The sequence below is a fragment of the Triplophysa rosa genome, linkage group LG7 (assembly GCF_024868665.1).
Source record: "Triplophysa rosa linkage group LG7, Trosa_1v2, whole genome shotgun sequence".
NCBI classification, from domain to species: Eukaryota; Metazoa; Chordata; class Actinopteri; order Cypriniformes; family Nemacheilidae; genus Triplophysa; species Triplophysa rosa.
Genome location: NC_079896.1, coordinates 7,610,966 through 7,630,697, shown reverse-complemented (window position 1 = coordinate 7,630,697; position 19,732 = coordinate 7,610,966). Strand labels below are relative to the sequence as shown.

Here is a 19,732-nt window from a genome sequence, read left to right as displayed (position 1 = left end):
TTTAGGGGTGAGGTTTGGTTTCATGTTTGCTTTTGTCTATTAATTGTGCGTTTATGTGCAATTCACATCGTACGCATTTACAGTATACGAATTAGCCACCTCATAAAAATAGTTACGAATTCGCCGTAAGATCAGGTGTGTAAATCTTCTAAATCTGAACAATATCAACTATTAGGGATGTAACCAGAGGCGGATACAGAAAGTAGATGATAGGTGGGCCTGTAAAATTGTGGGTGGGCCGGAATAATTCGCATATCCCTTTCAACCGTAGTAATTTTTAAGAAAAATTAATGGACCGGTGTTCTGTCCCATTGTGGCGTCAAATGCAATTCACTAAACTTCGCTCTGCATCACCGTGCAGTTGATTTAACAAGGTCCCACGGCTTTGCTGTGCATGGCTTTCCCTGTATGCGTCAAAAGTCCGCGAAGTCACCGTCTCTTATGAAAGTAAACTCGGTGTGTAACCTCAGGAGAATGAATGCATGCTTTACAAAATATGGCACCTTTTGTATTGCTATATTCAATCCATTTAAACTGTTCATACCAATAAGAACTGAAGGAGCGTGGCTTTCCATCAATTACGGCAGTGGTTCTCAAACTTTTTCGTTGTAAGGCCCCCTTTGTGTTAAGTGCATCGCTTTGCGGCCCCCCATATAAAGACATATAATCTTAAACTTAGAATTTTAATTAAACCAAAAACATTCAGTTATACAATGCTGGAACCTCAATTCTTTTGGTTGGTGGTGTCATTTTTCTGATGTTTGATTGCATAAAATCTATGATAAATTTCTATATTTCATAAAATGCCACAAAATCTGTGGCCACCCTGGATCCATCTTGGGGCCCCCCAGGGGGCCACTGCCCCCAGTTTGAGAACCACTGAATTACGGTAACGTTAATCGGATATTTTCTGTTCTTCTATCGCGGACAGATCTGGAGGTGGACAAATTTGATTTACTAATTCGGAAGCTGGCTGAGTGAGAATTTCAGTGAAGGCCGAAGCACAAATGCTGCCATTAGCACTCAACTCATTGGATGTTGCTGTGTGTATTTCACCTTCATTTCCAGGTGCCTCGGTGTGTGTTTCTTCAGTTTATTGATCTAGACGTGGTTTTTTGAAAAATTGCCATGTTTACAGGCAGCGATATTGGTGCTCAGCGTAACTGCCATCACGTAAGCACATTCTTAATAATATTTGGATATTATTATTAATAAACAAACAATTAAAATGTTTTCACTTAATTTATACAATTCAATTTAGAATTAAGGTTAAAAAATAATATTTAATCATATTAAAAATAAGTTTCTTGGCTCTGACTGGGTGGGCCACCTGTCAATCTGGGTGGGCCTAGGATGTAGACTCACCATGAGCCCTTGAAAATCGATTATATGTGACGATTCAAGTCAGCTGAGATGTTAAATGAATTGCAATACATGTTTTGAACGCTGTGTTTACTTGGTAAACGCGGATATGCTGATATTTTTTTAAAAATTAAAAAAAATCCAAGTTAGGTATTTGTTTTGTTATTTGACATAAAATATATTTTTATTTTACAAAGAAATGTGCAGAATTTGAGAAATAATTAAAGGACAGTTGTTCATTTCTAATTAGTCTCAACTCATTTTGAAAAAAAATCTTGAAAAATGAATCATATCGTGAGATCAGAATCGTGAATCACATCGCATCGTGAACTGAGTGAATCGTTACATCCCTATCAATTATTGAACAAAAATGTTGCAAATTGATCCAAACGGTGTTCAACTATGAAAATCCACAGTACTTGTTAAATATACTAAAATTAAACAAGTAAAAAAATAGTGCTATATAGCACTAAAAGTGGTTCTTGGCTCGTAATCATAGGCGAACCACTTTTAGTGCTATATAGAACCATATTTTGGTGCTTCAGGGGTTCTTCAGCGGTTCTTTGGGATGACTGAGGTGCTACTGTATATAGAACCGCTGAAGAACCATACAGGGGCTTAACAGGTTCTTTATACGGAAACCGTATCGGTCACCCCAAAGAACCTCTGCAGAACCACTGAAGCCCCAAGATATGGTGCTATATAGCACTAAAAGTTGTTCCCCTATGATTACGAGCAACAGACCACTTTTAGTGATATAGATATATTATATATTTTAGAGTGTAGTTATAAGTTAAACGATTACAAATTGCCTCTGCAACACACAATGACTGCAAAAGACCATACAGGAGGACCAGTCAAAGGCAACAAACCTGTTTGTCTGTCAACACAGACATCATTTTTATGTCCTCAATTTTCATTACACAGACTGTTCGCTGTCAAAACACTAAATCAGCAGTCCTCAATTAGCTAGGGGCAAATCTGAAGCCAGCGTGCAAACAGCTTGTCCTTTCCTGTTATATTTACATTGTGCCTTTTGTTAAAGCCTTTCACCACAGCGTAATAGACAGCGTCAACTTCGCAGCTGCTGCATGGTTAAATCCTATTGCTCAAACCTGGTTTGTCTCCATACACCTGAAATCAGGGTCTACAATATCCATACAGGAAGTCAAAGACACGGCTCAGGTTACATGTGCATTGGAGAAATGCTGGACTTGAGAGCGAGCGGACAGTACACACATGCAATTTCACATGCGCTTTCAATACAGCAGGACATGATTAAATAACGTCAGGGCTCATTTGATGGCTGTCTGAGAGAGCTATTGTGCATCAGCATGGACGTCTGTATGATCCTATATTGTTCGGTCACGTCCAGTTACAGCAGAGATTTTAATTACTGTACCCCAAAGCCAAACATCATTTGTTTGTGTACATATTAAATGACTGCTTTCTAGGGCATTCAAGAGATTTCTGTTTCGTTCCATCTCTGTCAGATTGCCTTAATCCTATTAGCAGACTCTCAGCTGCAGTGCTTACTAAGAGGTTTATAAGGGTCCTCTGTCAGATCGCCTTTTGCTCGATTCTTTTCATACATCCTGACCTGTGTTATAAACCTAGCCCCTCTATTCTTTTGTGCAGAATTTTATCGCAGATGTCACTTGGATACCGAAGACAAGCGACCTGGTTATAATCCTGACCTTGATGTGTCACTTGCATGGATTGTTTTTAAAGGACTATCGCTGAAAATGGCGGCGAATCAACTTGAGGACGTAGTTCAGAGATGGGTGAGCAAACAGAAAATAAAGAGTGAAATTGTTGCAAAATGCTGTCATGTTGCCAAAAACTGTGTTTGTGCTTATATTTATTGCATTTGTTTACTTTATAATATTTTCAATGTTATAGTATTTTGTTTCTTTAACCTATAGAGAAATCATATTCAATTTTGGTTTGTCTCATACAATGAAAAAAAGTTAAACCAGGCATTAAAATTAAATTTAGCACATTACAGATTTAATGATTATGAAGTGCATAACAAAAAGATAACATGCTTTAAATGGTTTGTAAAGTTGTATTGTTTTGGGGGAATCGAAAATGACTATATTCTATTTTTTACAGAGAATAACTGAAGAAAACGACTTCAAAAATGAGGATCATGACCTTTTCCTAAATGCAGGTCTTACCTGCATTGCCCAAGGTAACAGCGCTCAACTGCTTGACTTCATAAAGCAGGAGGCCAATCAGGTAAATGCATTTCTTATTTTTTCATGATATAAAGGAATAATTCCCCCCAACTCCCCTCCATCATTTATTCTAGAAGCCAATGAGGTCCAACACTGTTTGGTTAGCAACACTCTCCAAAATATCTCCATTTATGTCAAACCGAAAAAAAATCATTCATACGGGTTTGAAATGACATGAGGGTGAACTGCCCCTTTAATGCTTTAATGAAATTTGACAGAGATTCTCTGAGTAAAATGGTGTATAACAAAATATTGCAGTGACATGTCTAGCTCATTTCTGTGACACCAGTCCACTTGGATTGGCAGAACTCGATAGGCTGTTACTCTCTCAAAACCACCACTTTGTTTTTCTTCATAACTGACTGTTCCCTTGACCCTTGGGTGTGGAAATGTAATTTAGTGGAGAAGCAGTCAGATTCCTTGCTTCACTGGAAGCCTTCTTAGGAGCAACACTTGCATAAGTGCTGTGTTGATGTACCCATTTCTTGCACTCTTCACTTTGCGATACAAGTAGCAAACATTAAGAATGCTGTATCGAAGAATGCTGCATCCATAGTAAACCAAATACAGAAATATGAAATATGGTCATATGAACAAATAAATTAATTTGGTGTTTTTCAGGAAATGGAAATAACACTGTACTTTTTAAATGATTAAATACTGTGTTGTTAAAGTTGACAAACACTTGTTAATACTTCATATTGGTTAGATATTTGCAAAACCCAGTGAAAAACATAAAGGTTGACTATTAACAATGATTTATGGCAAAAAAAAGGAAAATCACAAAATATGGAGATACAAGGTTCCAGAAGGACACCAGCGATTTGTCAGATTTCTGTTTAGATTTCTGGGTATTAACAGAATGCTGCAGTTCTATTATTTCCACTTGGGGATTGGGGAAAGTTTAATGTTCAGTATGGCCATTATACCCAAGGAAGTCCCGCCTTCCTGTGAAAAAGGAGCCAATCATCAATCATTAAAGACTAAAGATTCTCTGGGGGTGTTGCTCTGGACTTAATATTGTGAAATATCATTGCCTTTGCACAGGAGTTGAATGCCATTACCACACACATTTAAAAATGTATATTTAGTATGCAATCAAACATAAAGTGTTGCAATAATACTGGAAAGAAAAAAGATTAAATCTTCTAGCACATAGTGAGGTCTATGGCCTGCGGACTACTGCCTGCACTGGTGAAGGAGGTGCTGAGGAAAAATCACAGTTGTGCTCATGGTGAGGCTATCCTCGATCATCTCATACTGGTAAGACAGCACTTGCTTTATTCGGAATATATTGATTGATGTAATTTCGTAAAGACCATTGTAAGAAAATATCAAACATAACATTTATTGCAGGTCTGCAATGTCAAAGAGCTCCTCGATATTTTACTCCAGCAAGTGAATGACATTGATCCGGACGCTACTGCAGACTCCATCACTATTCTCATGCCGCTTATTCAGACAGGTAAGAGGTAACCGAACCACACATAAAGATAAATGTATACTTTGAATGCATTTTAAAGGTAATTTGTTCCCCATCAGTGCTGTTGAGAATGGAGTCAAAGGCATCTGGATTAGCTTCGGCCCTGGATTCTCTTCAGAAACAGATTTCAAAGCTGCCTGTACCATATCCGCACAAACAGGAACAGGAAGATGAGTATGGGCTCTGCCGATGCTGCAACGCAGCACTGACCTTTGTACAACCCTTTGTGCAGGAAGTCAAGAATCAACACTTGAACTCAGCAGCCACCAACCAAGACACAAACCTAAGACCTACTCTTCTAAAATTGTATGCATTCAAATCAGTCTTTATCAATGCAAACAGCACTAAGCTATATACTGTAAGATGTTTAGAGTAATGCTTAAGAGAATTCACCCAAAAATGAAAATTATTTCCAAACTGTACTTGTCCACATGTCATTTTAAACCTGACTTGTATGACTTTCTTTCTTCTGCAGAACACAAAAGAAAATATTTTAAAGAATGTTGGCAACCAAACAACACTGGCCACCATTGACTATTGTATGGACACAAAACCACATTTCTTAAAATATCCTCTTTTGAGTTCCACATGAGAGTCATATACAGGTTTGAATGACATACGGTTGAATAAAACGATGCCAGAATTTTTTATTTTTGGGTGACTTATCCCAAAGCTCCATTGAACATAGTGGTTTTAAACAAAGTATAGAGGCCTCGTGTGATGCTTTAACAGGATGGCACCTTTTCTATTACGGTTTTAGCTGCATGGCGAGTTTGAGAGAACCTCTTCTTCAAGCTCAACTGGACAGAGAACAGAATACAATGGATAAATCACCCCTGTGGAAGTTTGCTACAGAAATAATGGTACTTTTCAATCAAATCAAATCCAATTTTATTTAGAAAGCACTTTTTTAAAACAACAATTGTTTTCCAAAGTGCTGTACAAGCATAATCAAAATAAAAGCAAATAACTCTTTTTTTATACAAAAAAGAAAGTAACAGACATTAACATCGAACAGGTACATAAAACAGCTCTCATACAGAGTTAAATGCCAAAAAATAAGTTTTGAGACTGGATTTAAAAACAGCTAGTGTTTGGGCCAGCCTGATATATAGAGGTAAATTATTCCAAAGTTTTGGAGCTGCGACAGCAAAGACCCGGTCACCCCTGCCTTTTAGCCTTGTTCGAGGTACAACCAAGAGTAAATGGTCAGCAGACCTAAGTGCTCTCACTGGATTATGCAGGCGAATTAAATCAGAAAGGTACTTTGGTGCCAATCCATTTAATGACTTTTAAACTAAAACCAAAACCTTAAAATCAATTCTAAAACAAACAGGAAGCCAATGAAGAGATGCCAATACAGATGAAATATGTTCACGTTAATAAATGAGCAGCAGGATTTTGTACCATCTGTAAACGTTTGAGGGCGGCCTTATTAAACCTACATACAGGCTATTACAATAGTCAAGACGGGTGGAAATAAAAGCATGAATGACTCTTTCAAAATCATTAAAAGACAAAAAAAGACTCGACTTTGGATAACTGCCTCAACTGGATCAACTAGATTTAATGACGGAATTAATTTGTTTATTCAATTTAAAATTTTATCACTCACCTAATCAGTTGTTAGGCTTAGACATTGTATGTTTCAAAAAAATCTAATAACTCATGCTTTTCATTCTAGGCAATCTTAGCAATGATTCAAGAGCCCTTGCCAAAACTTGTATTTGGCATTGCTGTGAAAAGTGCTGCCTGTCACCCAATTGAATCGAGAGCTTGTATGGCTTACTTGCTCTTTGTCCAGCTTATTGCTATGGAGGTGTTTCCTGCAGTGTTTAGGTACGTCAGGAGCTTGTATGGTTAACTTGCATGAGTCCTTACGAAAATTAAAGACGCAATAACGTTTTTGTTGTTAGAAATATTGTCAGTGGTTTTTCAACCCATGTGAAGATAATTGCGTTAAGCAACCTGCAATTTTATTTTTAAAACAGAGATGGCGATAGAGAGGCAGTTACAAATTGCAGTTTTAACCATCATTTTTTTGTTTGTAAACCATATTAACCACAAATTTACTATGTTCTCACCACAATAACCATAGTTGTATCATGGTATTTGTAGTAAAACTATGGTAATACAAATGGTAATCAATCTGCAATTATTCATACTTTACTACAATAAAACTGTGGTTACCTTTTCTAAGAGTTGTAGCTTTTTGCAGAGGAAGTGTTTGTGTTTAGTTGAATTGCAGTTAGACCTCAAAATGTCTCTCCATGTGTTTACATATACCAGAGTAAGGACTGTTGAGACCACAAATCTCTTGGGCTTTATAAAGCAGTTAAAAATCCCTTTCACTTGCAGAGTTTTCTTTTTTTACCTAAACATTTTCATTGTAAACAACAAGGATTTAGTGCCCTCCGACAATTTATGATAATTATTTTATGATCATTTGAACATACACATTACAAACTTGTTGACAGATGGAATTTAGGAACTGCATTAACAAAGCCTTTCAGGAGGCACATATAAATAACCACTATACCTTTAATGTCAACAGATATCAACACATTTAATTTTTTTTATTAAATTTAATTTATAATGTTTTATTTCAGCCCTGTTTTTATCCTGCAGTGTAATATGGAATACATCAATCTTCTGTTGAGTAGGTGTGTAAATATACTTTTTAAATTAAAATAACAACGTAGTACATTGTATTATAGTAATACAATTCCCTTCCTGCCTTTTTCATTTTAGAAAGGATGAATCATGGATTTTGAAAGGCTTGGTAAGATGTGAAATTACACCAAAACAAATGTGAATTTACACTGAATGTGTGTATTGTACTACAAAACATGTATTTTCGGGGGGGGGGGGTTTCAGGACTTAAATGTAAAAAGTTTGGAGAGAGTAACAGACAGCAGTCTCCATGTGGAACTCTTAGAACTGAAATCGTTTCATGAGGTTCCACAGGTATGCAAGACTATGTATCAGTTTACTCAAAATAAAGAAAATAACGTATTTTAAAAGTGTTACTGTTATACAATTTGGTTGTTTATTTTAATTATAATTTCATGTTATAAGACACCTTTTGTTATTTGTTCACCAATACAGAACTTAGTTAAAATCATGACCGACTGTCCAATTCATCACTTAGTAAGTACACGAGACACAGCTCACGTTTGCATCGTATTTATGTGAACGGAGTGGACGGATTTTAAGTTTGTGATTATTTTATCTTCTCCATCCAGAAAGGAAAAAGTCTTGTAGTGTTCCAGCTCTTTATAGAGAAGCTTAATAGTGAAGCCAAGCACAAGTTCTTCAGGTATGACCTGTGATGCTATTTAAGGATTTATTTAAGACATGTACTGTATATAGTATATAACTAAAATTGAACATTCTATAAAGTCTATGCATGACGTATTTTTCTATCGTGTACACGCAGACGCATCATGAAAACAAGTCATCATGCAGGAGTAGAAAGCATCATCATCAAAAACATAAAGAATCAAGTGGAGCTGCTAAGAAAGGTAGTTGCCTTACATTCCTCCATCATATTTTCTGCTTTTTATTTTTCTAATTGACGTTGAGGATATTAAACAACATTGTATATGAAGAGTTTGGTTCCAAAATGAGATAAAAAATCATGTTTTTTATTATGTTATCATGTTTTTATTGTGTTAGTTGTATTTTTTTCCTTATTATGGCTTAAATCATACCAAACCAACTGCAGTTTGATTGATATTAATTGGAATGCACAATAAAAAAACATGATTTTTGAATGATTCTTTAAACAGAGTTATCTCATTTTGGAACCAAACTCTTCATATGTTCATTTGCTTTAAAGTCAGGTAACCAGGTCGGTTGGTTTGAGGGGACGCGGTTCGTCTCGCTGCTCAGAGACATCATCATTCTCCCACAGGGCCATGAAACTGACTTACTACATGGAATGGACAGGTGGACAGACCCTGTATATCTTTAAAAAAAGATTAAAAAGCTAATTCACACCCCAAACTGACACACAGTCGGCATAATGCAACTTCTCATTATCTTTCATATCAACAAATCATTGACATGAGTCGTAACCCAAGTACAGACTCCACATATGGCAGCTGTCTCTATTCTAAATGTTAGATCTCCTACCAACAAGATACAATCCATCCCTACTATAATTTATTTATGTGTAGTCCAGGTTTACTTTCACAATCTCTCAATACAGAGCAGATGGTTAGCAGTCCGATATTTTGAGGCAGATCCTGTGTCATATCTAAAATGATACTAAACCTGAGTGATTGACATATCTCATTTGGATAGCCTGTCCCTGATTAATTCATTAGGCCTTTTGCCGATTTGCAAAACTTTAACCACTTTTACCACAATGTAACTGCTTCAAACACACAAAGTGGGCTGGTTCTGACAAAAACCAATGAAGTTATGATTTTTTTCTTTGATGTTTAAATATTTCATTATTTTAAAGGATCATGGAGTCTCTGAATATTCTGAGGTACTTGTTACTACTGGAAAGAGAGAGATGTGTAAGATTTTCGCACTGAATCACACTCAACATCAGCATCTATTTTATCATTATCATGTTATTTTAATACTAAGCCTCATATCTTTACATGCGTATATTTGTTTTCAGACCAGAATGTGGACAGACTTGTGTGACATTGCAAACAGTTACACAAAGTTATTACGAGTGTGTCTGAAAATGTCTAAATCATACTATGGGACAGAGTTACAAAATCTACGAGAGGATAAAAAGATACGGGCCAAAGGTAACACACACTCATTAATTATCAATGGCTTATTTCAGGTCTCTTTCTTTTTCTTGTTATTCTTTAATTTTTCCATTATCGTATTGTACTAAATCATGTGAAATAAAAAAAGTGTTTTCCTTGTAGTAACATATTCATTTCCCACAGAATTTAAAGAGGCCTCTGGGAATAGAAACGTCCAGAGGATGATTGTGAATGCTGAGATGCTTGGCAGCATGCCACGTGATACACAGGACAAGGTGAATTTATCAGAGCAAATAATCTGAATAAAGAAAAAATGGTTTCAATAGGACATATAACACAAAAGTATATCAATTGCAGGTTCTGCAGTGCGCCCTGGTTACGTATGACTTAATGGAAAGCCTTGTGGTCCGTATAGAGGAGATCATAAAGAATCCAGAATGATCAAGAAAGTGAATCAAGAATGATCGAAGTGGAACAATTACATCTGTTTAAACTTGAACACGGCATTTATTATTTTATTTATGCTTTTTGCAATCACAGTATCTTGAATATTGTTTTGTGAATCATTGCTTTTAAGGGCTTTTCAGCACAAATAAAAATAGCTTTCTCTTTGGATCCTATTAAAAGAACATTCTTGGTATTCTTTAAACAGTAGAAACGGTAAATAAAAGTTCTGGGCCGCTGGTAGGCAACACAGAGTTAAGTAGGCTACTATGGTATTACACTGACACCTGCTGTTAAAAAGAAGCATAGCAATCAAAGAGAACCCTTATGGACAATACTGCAGAATTTCAACGGAGCTGCATCTCCTTAAGCATTTGCCAAACAGGACTGTGATCAATGATGTGAGCACAGGCCAAAACCATCTGATCTCTTAAATTCTCTACACGGGGTTTACTTGTGGCCTGAAATAAAAAGGGCATTCAAATTTTTGCAGTTGTCATACTAATAAACAGTGTATTGTTTGTCTAAGTTAGGCAGACATGCTGGTATAGGATGCCTAATAATGTATATTATCGTGTAACATTTATAATGTTAAACAGTTAACGTGAACATTAAGCATGCTTGATTAACTTCTGGACATTTTCCCATATCAAATAAATTAATTGATTAAAATGACCATCAGAAAAGCACCTAAAAATACAGACAACCAACAAAACTTACTTCAGCGATGACCAGCATTCCTTTGACTACATCACTAGTATTATGCACAGGTAAGACTCTGAGGTTACAGCCGAGAAATCTGTGGCAAAAATTAAATGACAGAATTGTTTACTTTTTCTATACTTTTAATACTGCAGTCTAACAGAACATGGTACAATATTGCAGAATGCATGCTATTCAAAAGATATGATTTAATATTACATATTTGAGATTCATCAAGGTAAATAGCATCATGGAGTTTAATCAGAGAGAATCTTCAGATGCCTTTTCGCCTATTTGTCCATGCATGTAGGTAGAAATGAATTTGCTGTTAAAAATGATGCACCTATTCTGCACTGATGATAAAATCTCCCACTCCCTTTTTCCGTAGACTGGGGCTTGAAGCAGAAGGAAACTATTTCTGTGGACCTGCATAAACTTTTCAACCCTCTCAAAAACTTCGGCATTCTTAAGTTTTGCAGGAAACTCCTCGGGTGTGACAAGCAAGAATGCTGTACCTGTGCAACAGAGAGGTGAAACCAAGGCATAAATGTTTCATCTTCGCTGTGTTCCGCGCTTGCTTTGGCTTGTTGCCGCGATGTCAACGCGTCGCCATATTTGGGAGGACAAGACTGAACTATAAACACAGAAGGAAACGGGAGGAGCTGTGATTTTTGATTAATGAATGGCATTAGAACGTTTTTGTACTCCACGAAGATGACAAACCATTCATATCAGTTGTAAACTGTAAATGTTATTGTGCTTTATCTATATAAAAAAACGCACCTTCCCGTTTACTTGTATGTATTTATGACAGTCTTGCCCTCCCCAATATGGCGGCGAGGCCGATGTTAACTTAACATAGAACTCTGCGTCAGATCGACCGCAGATAAATTTACGACATGCTTGCCTGATATAACATCATTTAATGTCTCATCAGATCAAATAATTTAATTGGCTGAACCTATTTTTATTTACCTGACGTTGGAAATACAAAAGAAGAGGGCAGAATGCTGTCCGAGCGACGAATTCTGTGCTGTTGTGCTAATAACATCTGCGAGGGTTCATCGCACTATAAAGACAATAATATATGTTAAACAGTGAAACATAGGCTATAGTTAAATAAGCCTTACGTGCTGATAATATGATCAGAGCTGTTGATGCAGCGCTTCAGTCAATCAATCAAAGCTAGCTAACAATTAGCATGAGCGTAAACAAGACGGTAGAATCAAAAATGTTCCTCAACTAACTAAACAAAGATGAGAACATTAAACCAACAACCTGAGGCGAAGTGCTGATTATAACAGTTGTTTTCCAAGAGTTGCTAGTATTGCTTGCCATTTCAAGTTATATTATTGTACTTAATATTCTGCTCTGCAAGACCAAATGGCACTAAAAGTAAAATAAAAAGTAAAGGTTATATGTTATTTATTTGGTGTGTTAAGTCTGTATGGATTTTCTGGATAGTAACTTAACGGTACGTAACGTTACGCCTTCCTGCATGCTGATTGGTGAGTTACAGAATCGCACGAAAAAGTAGAATAAAATAAATAAGTCCTAAAATATATTCATCGTCAAATATATTTATCTCTTTAAAACTTTTTTCGCTTAAAAAAACTTATTTTCTCTTTAAATGTTTGCCTGCTAGTAAACGATTAGCACGCTATACCAGCCTTGGACACCAGGTGCCACTATCAGTATGCATAAAATCCTTTGCTCATTACGATGTGTTAATATGTCGTTAAATACATTTACAAGACAAAATCACGTGATACTTTGTTTATTATATTGTGTATGTTCTTGTGGGTTTCAGAGGAATTGTGAGGACTGTCAAACAAAATTCCTGTGACAATAGCTCAGGGGTCTAGAAACACATCCTCTCTGACAATATAGATATTGACCTATCGGACACATAAGTGGTGTACCTCCAAATGATGTTTGAAATTCCAAGTTTGATATCATCTGTTATCATATTCAACACCCTAGAGCAAATATATTTGTCACATAGGCTACACATTCAGTAATCTAATGCTTATGAGTTTAAAAAATGTTATGCATTCAAAAGCATGGATTTGTTTGCGTTCAGTTTAACAGTTGTAGACTTTAATGTTAATTGTTAAACAAATGTTATTATAAAAGTGAGAAGCAGACCTTTGTGTGTAGACCAACAGAAGCTATTAGATCATCAGAGAGGTGAGGCTGGTATCTTACCAGAACTTTTCTATTTCTTTTGTTTCTATGCTTACAATATATAACAAAGATTCTCAAATTAAGTGCTATGATTTTATAACATCCTGCAGACTAAACCGTACATTTGCCAAGACCAAGATGCCACATCATTGGCGTGCCAGCCACATGTTTGTGCTCTTATGTGCTTTTTCGCTATGTGTTGAGTTTGTTAGTGGTGGAACCAGCTTCCTCAGCCCAGCCCAGAAACCACAGGTGAGTGGCTAAAGGTCTAATAAATCCACCCTAAAGTATGTCTACAGCAATCCCATTTTAACCATGAAATCTATCATAAATTCTTGTTGTTTCTTAGCATTGACATTTATAGTGAAGCATTTCTTTTTAAGGGTCGAGGAGAAAGAAGACCACCACGGACGAGCAGAAGGGATGCTGGTGATCCAGAGATCCCAGTGCTTAGAGAAGATGGCAAGTTCATGGTAAAAACATGGCATTGTCCGATATTATGTGAACCATAAAGAGGATTTGAGATGGGTGTTAAGAAATGAGTACTGCCCACATGTTGTTCTCACCATCTGTTTAGGTGAGTGCTCCATTTGAACTGGGCATGTCTCTGAGTGAAGCGGAGTATGAGAAATACGGCACTGTACTGCAGAAGATACTGGTGAATCTTCTTAGTAACTCTCCTTTCGGTAAGCCTAAGTCACTCTTTAAGACACGTTTAAGAGCATTTTTCGAAGAAGTACATTTAAATTGTTTTAGAAGTGTGGGGTTAAATATACCTGGTATATTATTAATGTATACATTCTGGATCAGGGCTCTTGAATAAAGCCACCATGTTTACAGTTTGTTTGTTTCAGAATGACTACCTACTGGTCCTGTAGGACTCAAATCCTCAAAAACAACAGAACATATTAATTTAAAAAATGATCCAACACCATTACCTGGAATAAAATAAAGAATAAAGTCGCAAATAAAAAAGATATACTCTGTCTTAAGCCATTTTCTTAGCTTGGTCTCATGTGTGAAAATGTTTGGCTACTGTTGTACTGCATTACTGTACCTAATATACAATATTTTCTCTAAGGCCAATGATCAAACTGTAATATTTAACAAGTGCTGCATAAATCAATATCTTAAAAAAACAAATCACATTCCATTTGTGTTGCATATGCATATACATTTATTCAATCTTTCAGCTTTGGAAAAAGTTACATTTATATAAAACCAACAACTTGGTAAAAATGTTTGTTGTGGTTTTTCGCAATCTGTTATACTTATTTTGTTTACATAACCATTTACGTGATGACGCTTAGAAAAAATTATATAATTATAATAGCAGAAGACACAAGCAGGCATTTTATGTCACTCATGTCAAACAAGCATACATAACTTTTAAGAATGTAAGCGGACGAATTAAACAAAACCCGAGAACGGAGACAACAATATTAAAACAAAACTAACGAGGTTTTAAAATAACTAACGAGGTTTTAAAATGACTAACAGATGTGAAATTACCACAACAATGCAAGAAACTGCAAAAGCGCTGCACTCAATAACAAACTATTACAATGGAACTTAAACTGTTGCAAACGGTTTTGCAGACAGTGTTATGTACACCCAAGAAAAATGTCAAAGAAATCATGTACTTAATAACAGACTATTTAACTGGGCAACTGATGCAGGACTAAGCTTGCCACACATTTGCTAACAGGTTGAAATACAAGAGGCGTACAGAAGCAATGGTTTAAGGTACTGAAATGGAGCTGTCAGTTACAGACCGTATATATGTTTAGTGTTCTGACGGACTGTTTGCAGTACTGTGGGTAGTTGCACTCCCTTCAACAAGCTGATCTCATGTAGTGTGTGTATGCCCATACCAGGATGAGCAAACCGGCATATAGACCTGGGCACCTACAAAGAAGAGAAGACTGTATGTGTTTAATACAGACCACAAAATTAATGAGACATGGCAGTCAAGCTTAAAGGAACAATACGGCATTTTTAGGAGGATCTATTGACAGAAATACAATATAATATACAAAACTATTTCTTCAGAAGTGTATAAAGACCTTACGTAATGCACCATTAAGTTTGTAATACCTTAGAATAAGCTGTTTATATCTACATACAGAGCGGCCTTACATACATTAAATTCGCCGCCATGTTTTGTACAGCAGCCCTAAACGGACAAACAACTCTACAACGCGCATTTCCTCTTCCTCTCCGCTTCGGTATAGTAGTGAAACGGATCGCGGGATGATCGGTTCGGAACGCGCTCTACGGTTCGGAACGCGCTCTACGGTTCGGAACGCATGTGACCCGCTGATTAACTAAAAGTTTATTCATCACTGAGTAAAACGCGCTCTCGCTCGCTCTCCAGTTTCAGCTCCAACGCGCTCTCTCTCTCAAGTATCTGGACGAGTACAATATTAAAGCAGTTCCAGATAAACAATGACACTCAAAACTGCTCGGTCACACAGCTAACATTACAACAACATATCTTGGTATGTTAGTATGTTACTCACATACTGATCCGAATCAAAGTAACCTCCTCGGGGGTGATTTTTAGACGATCTTTCTCTCCAATGTCTCTCTGCTAAAAGCCTTAGTACCGCGGGTCCTAACGTGTCTCTGCTGGAAAGCCTTTATAATATTAACACAGGTCCTAGCTCCTGCCTGACTTTTATCCTTCTTTTTATACTTAAAATCAAGACCTTTTATTTTATGTAATAAGACATACTGTAGCTCTTTCTACAGTCTTTCTAATGCCCGCAAAATCTCTTCCCTGCGTCAACATGAGAATGACATCTTTTTGTACTGTGGTGGCCACCGTCGTGTTTGGACTGAGCGATTCGTTGCAAATATATAATACAATGCTAGTGGCCGCTGTTAATCAAAAACTGCGCCTTTAAAGCAATGGACAAAAAGAGGTTTGTTAGGTTTCAAATGATTAATAAATTTAATGAAATAGATGTTGTTGTCGGCAAACAATGTGCACTCAGTAACACACACACACACTGTTACCTGTCTAGGTAGGAAATACGGTGCATCCGTTTCCAGTAAGATTCTGTTGAGTGGAACTTTTCTCACGGCGTCCCGAGCCTCCGCAGCACGAGAGTATGTGATCAGTCCAGTGAAACCCACGCACAAATTGGTGAATTCCCTTAGGAACGGCTCAATCACAGAGTAGCTGTTGGTGAAACAGTGTCTAACACAAACAGACACAGGTTAGACACAATAAATACAACCTCCATGCATTGAAACAATTGTCGGTTTTTCATTATTCTTTTTTTGCATACAAAGAGCCATTAACATTGTTATAAAAATGGCCTCTCAATGCAAAAAAAGGGTTGAGCTATGAAGGAAAACTAACCGATGTATTTTGTAATCTCGGGGAACACACGTCTTCATAATTTTCAGCAAGTCGTCATCAGCATCACGGCAATGTATAACAAGAGGTTTTCCGAGTGAGACGGCCAACTGCAACTGCCGCTTGAACACCTCAATAAACAAAGACACATACTTTAACTGTGCATTGTAAACACCTGTACAATAACCTGTAATGTTTTTATAAAGCTAGTATGAATTTGCTATAGAACTGAAATTAAGTCTGAATGTTGCATTTCAGTGTGCAATACCTCTTTCTGTTTCTTTGAGTCAGTAGAATTCTTATGCGAGTAATCCAGACCGATCTCTCCAAATGCAATGGCCTTAGGGTGACGCAGAGCACCCATGATGCTTTGTTCATGAATCTGGTTGTACTCCTTGGCAAAATGGGGGTGGCAACCAAAAGCCCCCCACACTTTCTCCTCTCCTAACAGTCCCTCCCAGATGGCATCTTGCTGTGTAATTCGTGGGTTACAGAAGTCTGCGATGCACCCCTTAAACTCCATCGGGAAACTACTTGCATACTCGGTCTGAAATTTTTGAAAACTTCCCTGGAAACCCAGTTTCCCGTAAAGCATGTCAAGGTGACAATGCGTGTCGATAAATCCAAAGTCTGCATTTGAGTAGTCTGGCAGCCAAAGGGGCTCCGAGCCAACCGACACCCTGCGGGTGGCATCATCCATAGCAGGATTAGTCCGTAAGGATGCGTAAGCATTTGAGTCTGAAATCCTCCGTCTAGAAAGAGGTAAAAAACTACAGCTGGCAGGTGTAGATGGGGCAGAGGATATGATTCTGTGTGTCCTGTCGGGTACAAGGAAAGAATCAGCCAGTGGAGAAGAAGAGGCGCTGATGACCGACTGCTGTAAATAAGGGGAGCCCCTAGGCGTGCTACAACGCAAATAGTTCTCGGTAGGTTCAAGAACAGAGGCTGTGTTCGGTGTTGAATGCTTTGACAAAATCTCCCTGGCAGGAGGGTTATGGGTAGAGTCAACTACTTTACATCGGTGTTCCCGAGATTCCAGTTCCCAGAGGTTTTGGGGGAATTCTGAAGGCATAAAGGCTGGTGAAGGCATGTATTCCAATGGTGGAAGTGTATCCAGAAGCTCACAGGCTTTTCGCTGCAGCTTTGGCTCAAGCAATTCTTCTTGAGAGAAGACTTTAACTTGCTCCGTGTCCTCGAAATCCGACCAATCTGGCGATTCTGACCGCTTTAAGATCACAGTCTGTGCATCAAAAACATGTTACTGATCAAGGGGATTAATGCAACTACGTGTGTGTGTGTGTGTGTGTGTGTGTGTTAGCAAACTATACATACAAATATGTGCTTAAATAAAGCAATGCTTAGTAAATAAACAATACTATATTTTAAACAATAAACAATACCATTTAAAAAAAAATTGAAATTTAGGTCAAGGCAGTTTATTTTGAAGTTTGTCAGTAAAATTTCCAAACAAGAAAGCTTGCGATTCACAATTTTAACCACATACAGTATATGGAACCTAAAATTCAAAATGATTAATTTACTTATTTACAATCCACCTCATTTGAATCAATAACTAGTAAACAGTCCCAAAAAAGTCGTACCCTAGTGTCTGACTTTATTTCAGTCTGGTCATCTTCAGTGTCTATGAACTCGAGCATAGGATTCTTCTCATCGAATGAGCAGCAGCCATGGACATCCACAGACTTGTTTTCCTCCTGTGCCTTCACAGGTTTGTCAGGAGTCTTCAGATAAGGCGGCTTCTTAAACCCATCGCTGGGCGACTTTTTGTCTACATTCCCCATCACGTCACTCAAGGCTTTAAGGTAAATTACCTTTAACGCCTCCTCGGGACTGCTGCGTTTCCTATCAGCAGGAGGTGTAGGGCCTAAAGCAGTGCCCAAAGCAGTGTCCTATTTGCAACAACAAAACAGGCAAAATGACCGCTCTCTTGATGTAACTTTTTATATAGAGTAGGATTGATCTATGCATCACTGCAGAGGAGTCTGCTCTGTGCAAAAACAGTCTGCAGGTCTTAGGCTTACCTCTCCAAGACTGAGTCTCTTCTTCAAAGACGTGTGGCATCCAGTCATCTTTAAGCGTGTTTTGGGTGTAACTATAATCTGTGGAGTACTTGCTGTTTGTTTCTGTGGTGTGCTAAGACACATGTTTTCCATTTCACCCAGTCCGCCTGACCCAGTGGATGTGTTCAAGGCAGGCCCATCCTCGCTCACAGCATCATCCTGACCATCTCCATCCCAGCATGTGGGTTGTGCCACACCCACACTGTTCTTCATAAGCTTTCTGGGGGAATCCACGGCCTTATGAAACCATGTAAATTTCACCTTTTCCCTTTTGCGGTTCATCACACAAGGATCTTTCCAAAGACATGAAACAAACATAAGAATCCATATAAATCATGACTTCAGATCAATGAAAAACACAGATTTTCTTTTAAAAGCAAATCAAGCCACAAATCTATAAACATTTATAAAGTGCATAGCATATTAACTAATAGTAAAAGGCGAACAGAATCAGTCAAATTAAACAATATGGATACAGATTAATTAAATCACTATTCACACGTCTTTAAAACGTGATATGGAGGATTGCTAAACATCGCTAGGTAACGACCTTTTTTTACAGTTGTATTAATCTTTATATACACGATTATATACACATAACATAACGTAAAACGCGTTAACGTGTATACGTAAAGCACAATCAAGTTTACTACAGAACATAGGTTAACTGCTAGCAACTAGAAGACACCCCATTTCTGACCTAAAACTGACCTCTGGAGTGCCAATCAAAACCGACAAACAGCCTAAAGATGTTTAATAGTCTTAATTAAACCCGATTTAATCCAGTAAAGGTCGACATTTATATTACAAACCTTGAGACATGCACAGATGAAGAACGTTAAGGTGGATCACGTGCGTGCGCAATTAGCTATGAGTTCGGTTGTGTTAATCATCATCACCGTCAGAGGTCCGGATTCACGAAAATGTTCTTAAGACAAAAATTAAGTTGAATTTAATTAAGTTTATATGAACGTACATAGGTGTAATCGCGAAATATAAAAATAATGAGATAAGAGATAACTCCGTATTAAACAAAAATCATGTTTATTGTGCATTCCACTTAATCAAACTGCAGTTGGTTTGTTTTGATTTAAGCCATAATAACTCCAAAAAATACAGCTAACTAACAC

At 37.3% G+C, this 19,732-nt stretch overlaps 4 protein-coding genes across 6 annotated transcripts; 2 read left to right on the top strand and 2 right to left on the bottom strand.

Annotated features, from left to right (window-relative positions):
- The first annotated feature begins 2,943 nt into the window (after window positions 1-2,943).
- glmnb (glomulin, FKBP associated protein b) lies at window positions 2,944-10,435 on the top strand. 2 transcript variants are annotated; one of them, XM_057337952.1, is made up of 18 exons: window positions 2,944-3,146; window positions 3,478-3,603; window positions 4,755-4,865; window positions 4,959-5,067; window positions 5,145-5,391; window positions 5,846-5,948; window positions 6,770-6,924; window positions 7,695-7,748; window positions 7,837-7,867; window positions 7,963-8,052; window positions 8,194-8,235; window positions 8,331-8,404; window positions 8,525-8,609; window positions 8,927-9,036; window positions 9,557-9,614; window positions 9,722-9,857; window positions 10,005-10,096; window positions 10,179-10,435. In XM_057337952.1, exons 1-18 carry the CDS (start codon window positions 3,108-3,110, stop codon window positions 10,260-10,262), a joined length of 1,746 nt encoding a protein of 581 aa, XP_057193935.1. In that variant the 5' UTR covers window positions 2,944-3,107; the 3' UTR covers window positions 10,263-10,435. The 2 variants fall into 2 exon arrangements, with proteins under 2 accessions (XP_057193935.1, XP_057193936.1); XM_057337953.1 differs by lacking the exon at window positions 2,944-3,146 and having other exon boundaries at window positions 3,488-3,603; window positions 4,762-4,865; window positions 10,179-10,433.
- A 158-nt stretch (window positions 10,436-10,593) lies between these two features.
- LOC130556709 (protein SPO16 homolog) lies at window positions 10,594-12,018 on the bottom strand. Its single transcript, XM_057337957.1, has 4 exons — window positions 11,943-12,018; window positions 11,311-11,482; window positions 10,986-11,064; window positions 10,594-10,726 (listed from the first exon to the last, which is right to left on the bottom strand). The coding sequence occupies exons 1-4, from the start codon at window positions 12,016-12,018 to the stop codon at window positions 10,613-10,615; spliced, it is 441 nt and encodes a 146-aa protein (XP_057193940.1). The 3' UTR covers window positions 10,594-10,612.
- ghrl (ghrelin/obestatin prepropeptide) lies at window positions 10,952-14,250 on the top strand. The gene is made up of 4 exons (XM_057337956.1): window positions 10,952-13,406; window positions 13,538-13,627; window positions 13,732-13,840; window positions 14,009-14,250. Exons 1-4 carry the CDS (start codon window positions 13,203-13,205, stop codon window positions 14,011-14,013), a joined length of 408 nt encoding a protein of 135 aa, XP_057193939.1. The 5' UTR covers window positions 10,952-13,202; the 3' UTR covers window positions 14,014-14,250.
- A 77-nt stretch (window positions 14,251-14,327) lies between these two features.
- On the bottom strand, window positions 14,328-19,483 carry tatdn2 (TatD DNase domain containing 2). Of its 2 annotated transcripts, XM_057337950.1 has the most exons (7): window positions 19,314-19,483; window positions 18,564-18,895; window positions 18,123-18,431; window positions 16,790-17,761; window positions 16,525-16,652; window positions 16,176-16,359; window positions 14,328-15,062 (listed from the first exon to the last, which is right to left on the bottom strand). In XM_057337950.1, exons 2-7 carry the CDS (start codon window positions 18,882-18,884, stop codon window positions 14,922-14,924), a joined length of 2,055 nt encoding a protein of 684 aa, XP_057193933.1. In that variant the 5' UTR covers window positions 18,885-18,895; window positions 19,314-19,483; the 3' UTR covers window positions 14,328-14,921. The 2 variants fall into 2 exon arrangements, with proteins under 2 accessions (XP_057193933.1, XP_057193932.1); XM_057337949.1 differs by having other exon boundaries at window positions 18,564-19,483.
- Between the last annotated feature and the right edge of the window lie 249 nt (window positions 19,484-19,732).